At 37.5% G+C, this 4070-nt stretch overlaps 1 protein-coding gene across 1 annotated transcript; it reads left to right on the top strand.

Annotated features, from left to right (window-relative positions):
- Positions 1-552: 552 nt before the first annotated feature.
- LOC110441033 (cap-specific mRNA (nucleoside-2'-O-)-methyltransferase 1-like) lies at positions 553-3726 on the top strand (the record flags this gene model as incomplete). Its single annotated transcript, XM_021484133.1, has 6 exons — positions 553-636; positions 1137-1231; positions 1611-1683; positions 2516-2708; positions 2860-2978; positions 3630-3726. Coding segments are annotated over exons 1-6 (661 nt in total), but the record flags the coding sequence as incomplete, so codon positions are not given.
- Positions 3727-4070: the final 344 nt, after the last annotated feature.

The raw sequence follows: 4070 nt of genomic DNA, 5'->3' as shown, positions 1-4070 counted from the left end.
ACCAACAAGAGAAACCCAATTTAGATCGATTACCACCTACACGGCCATTCCTTGTAAGAAGTCCAGTCAGCAGTATACCTTGGCGTCCCCATATCAAACACCATGAAGTGGGACACACACATCCAGAAGATTGTTGGCAAGGCAAACAGGACGCTGGGCTTCCTGCGTAGGAACCTGCAGATATCTTCCACCAAGATAAAATCTATGGCATACTTCGTGCTAATAAGACCTTTGCTGGAGTATGCCTGCACTGTTTGGGACCCCCACACCAAGGTGAACTTCAATCAAATCGAGCAAATACAGAGAAGAGCAGCGCGGTACGTGACCTACCGCCACAGAAAGACCTCCAGCGTCTCCAGCACGCTCGACGTACTTGGGTGGAAATCACTCCAGAAAAGACGCCATGACGCTCGCCTGGCTATGTTGTACAAGATCGATCGAGGCCTAGTTGCGATAAGTAAAGGCGGTAGACTGCTACCACCTCGCAGACTCGGTAGATCTGTCCATGTCTGATCCTACCAGCTCCCCACAAGCAGGATCGACACAAGGAAGATGTCCTTCTTCCCCAGGACGGTGAGAGACTGGAACGCCGTCCCGCCAGACATCATCCTCGCCAACACACTGGAAGCCTTCAAGGCCAGACGTGTGTCAAAACTCTGAGGTCCTTTGATTTTATCCAGTTTTTATTAACTTTTAACCTTTCAACTCCAGTCCAGCATCATGCACACCACCTACGAACATAGCAGAATCTTCAATCTGTTGAAGGAGGCTATTACCAGGCAGAAGCAGAATGAAATAATCTTACTGAACACATTTCAAGACTTGTCTTCCTAATTTATGCCTGTTACATTTGTTACAACACATTTCATATCTGGTTGTACACTGCCAGTACTTTTAGACTCAATACCGTAAAAAACCTGTGTAATTTGTGCAGGTACTTACCTGGGCTGAAATTATTGCCAACGAAAATACTGGTTTTTGCCAAGGTTCATTAGAAAAACAACACCAAATCATCAGGCTTTTCCCTATTTCATAAATGAACAACTTTCGTTCAGTTGTTTAGGAATGCTATACAAATGTATAAACCAAAGTGGCCTAGCTGTACATGTGATAGGTGTGTATGTTTATTTTGACAGTCTGTGTTTGACCAACTAGAAGCAGAAGAGATGAGGCGAGCAAGAACCAAGTCCAACCCTTACGAAACAATAAGAGGAGTGTTCTTCCAAAACCGGTGAGTCCTTGATTGGTGATCTTGTTAAAGAATGCATGTCAGAGATATTATAACAGTTTGGCTAGTTGTACAGTAAAACCTGTCTAATGAACACAAGTACCAGTAAGTTTGTGCAGAGTAGACAGGTTGTACTAAATAATACATAACATTGTGTAGTGGTTTAAACAGACAGAATATACTGAGCATTCCTCTGTTATAATCATTAGTTTAATTGGTTGTATATATATTCTTCCATTCTAATTAAAAATTTGATTGTGTGATTATATAGTGCTGAATTACAGTTATCAATTTAACTCATTGTTTCTTCCTGTCTTATGCTGATATTGATAGAATTGTGCTGTACAATGCATTATGATGGTAACACCCCTCTACCTTCCAGGGCTGCCATGAAGATGGCTAACATGGATGCCGTGCTTGATTTCATGTTTACAAAACCAGAGACGGTGGAAGGGGTGAGACTCAGACGTTTCTTATGATTTATACTGTTAAAATAAAATTAAAGATGACCAGTTTGGAATCATTAAGTACAGTTGTGATCGATGCTTTAGTCCAGTCTCAGATAGAACAGTTGCCCTGTTTTCTGGCTGGTAATATTTGAGAACAAGTTTAATAAATGCATATATGATCCATAATTTGCAAATTGGTTGTCTTAAATGGTTTCCAGCTGTGGTTGGCAATTTTGGGAATAATTTTCATTTTCCTATAAAAAGTTAATTAAATCTGACAAGCTGGAAAGTTGTTTGAAAGATGGTTGGATATTAACATAACAAATTAGTCAAAGATGATCACTTTGATAGCCAATCTTCTAATCCAATTTAAATTTACTAGAATGAAAAAGCTTGATAAAATACGCGTATATTTAAGTTAGATAAGAGGCTACGTGTCAGTCTTTATTAGACATATTCACTGTTATCTGGGATTGTGCATTGTTATAACAGTGTTACGATGATTGGTGTCTGTGAACTTGAGCAATTATCACTATTATCATGTTTTGAATAATTATATAAGTTTGAAATTCAGTTCAGTTATCAACTTTAGGCTTAACATCCCATCAGTATATGAGTAGGGTAAGCAGTCATCACTGATAAACTGTTTCAGTGTTACAAGTAATTTATAAAACGATTATCAAGACATGATGTGTTTATCAGGGTGCTTACTGTGATTGCAGCGATACCTTGTAAATTATGTTATACCAAAGTAAATAAGATTTTATATGGACATTGGATTCTATAATTAAATGTATGTGTAGTATGTGTGTTTGGATTACTCTGTTTAAATTTCCAGAAATCACTCATCAACCCGGGTGAGCTGCTGTACTTCTCAGATATATGTGCGGGGCCCGGGGGATTCAGTGAATATATCCTGTGGAGAGCAAAAGGGGAGGCTAAAGGGTTTGGAATGACCCTTAAAGGGGCGTGTGACTTCAAGCTGGAGGAATTCTTTGCTGGTCCGGCTGAGATGTTTGAACCCCATTATGGTAACCAAACATATTATAATGATTGTTTTAAATGTTCTTTCATGACGACATTTAAGTTAAAAAAGGGTTATGATTTGTACGCTTGAATATGGTTGCATGGTACATTTTAATTGTATAACTGTTTGTAAAATGATTGCTTATTGGTTGTCAGGTGTGGGAGGCATGGGAGGAGATGGGGACATCTTTAACCCAGACAATCAGGCAGAATTCATCAAGTTTGTACATGAAAACACAGAGGGACTAGGCCTCCATTTTGTGATGGCGGATGGAGTAAGTGGTTTACTCTGATATATTTTCCGTATACATATACTTAGTTTAACAATATCTGGATCGATGATAAGTGATAGCATGAATGGTGTGCAAGGACAGACACTAACTTGTTTTGCTTGGTAGTCCACAGAACTAGTTGAATAGATTATTTACTAGTCCTTCGTCAATGTATTATAACTACACGTAGTCTAATAATTCCTGATAAGGAAACACTGCGATCTACAGCATGATATATCAAAAGTAATCGACTGTAGAGGATATAAAATAACTACTGCCATAACATTATGGTGAAGTTTTAGGAAAATTTTGACAATTATCGTGCAATAAAAGCAGTTTTTGAATTTTGAAAAGTAATATTCTTATTTTATAATCCTATTTTTCACAAGTTTAAAGGACCAGTTAGGTTGGGTGATTCACTAGTCCTTGCTGAAATCTACTAGTCCAGGACTAGCGGACTATTGTTAGTGTTGACCCCTGGTCTGGAATGCGAAGGCCTTGTGACAAAGTAGCCAGTGATTCTTAATTGTATAACGAATACAGGATGGTGATTTAATACAAACATATTACTAAACTGGATGATAAAGAAAAGACTGATAGAAAACTGGATGCTTCAGATTTCAAAGAATAAAAAGGAGTTTTATGTTATTTCAGGGGTTTTCAGTGGAGGGACAAGAAAACATCCAGGAGATTCTGTCAAAGCAGCTGTATTTGTGTCAGTTCTTAGTGGCAATCTCCATCCTCAGGACAGGTGAGTTTATAACTGCTGCACCCATCATATAGACTGATGGTTCTGGTAAATGTAGAGATGGTGAGTGTTTATCATCCGCTAAGAGGAAACACAATAAATAGTTGACCTAATTATTTAGTATGTCTTATAGAAAGGTTGAAAAGCACAGCATTATTTTTGTTCTGGTAGTGAACTTTTAATGTGGAATTGAGTACCAGCTTAGTATATTTATATATATAATTACAGTATGATTCATATGTATATATATAATTACAGTATGATTCATATGTATAGATATAATTACAGTATGATTCATATGTATATATAATTACAGTATGATTCATATGTGCATTGTATATATATAA

This window comes from Mizuhopecten yessoensis, unplaced genomic scaffold (assembly GCF_002113885.1).
Source record: "Mizuhopecten yessoensis strain PY_sf001 unplaced genomic scaffold, ASM211388v2 scaffold715035, whole genome shotgun sequence".
Classification (NCBI taxonomy): Eukaryota; Metazoa; Mollusca; class Bivalvia; order Pectinida; family Pectinidae; genus Mizuhopecten; species Mizuhopecten yessoensis.
Note: the sequence above shows the minus strand (reverse complement) of the source record. Positions and strands in the feature narration are given on the sequence as shown.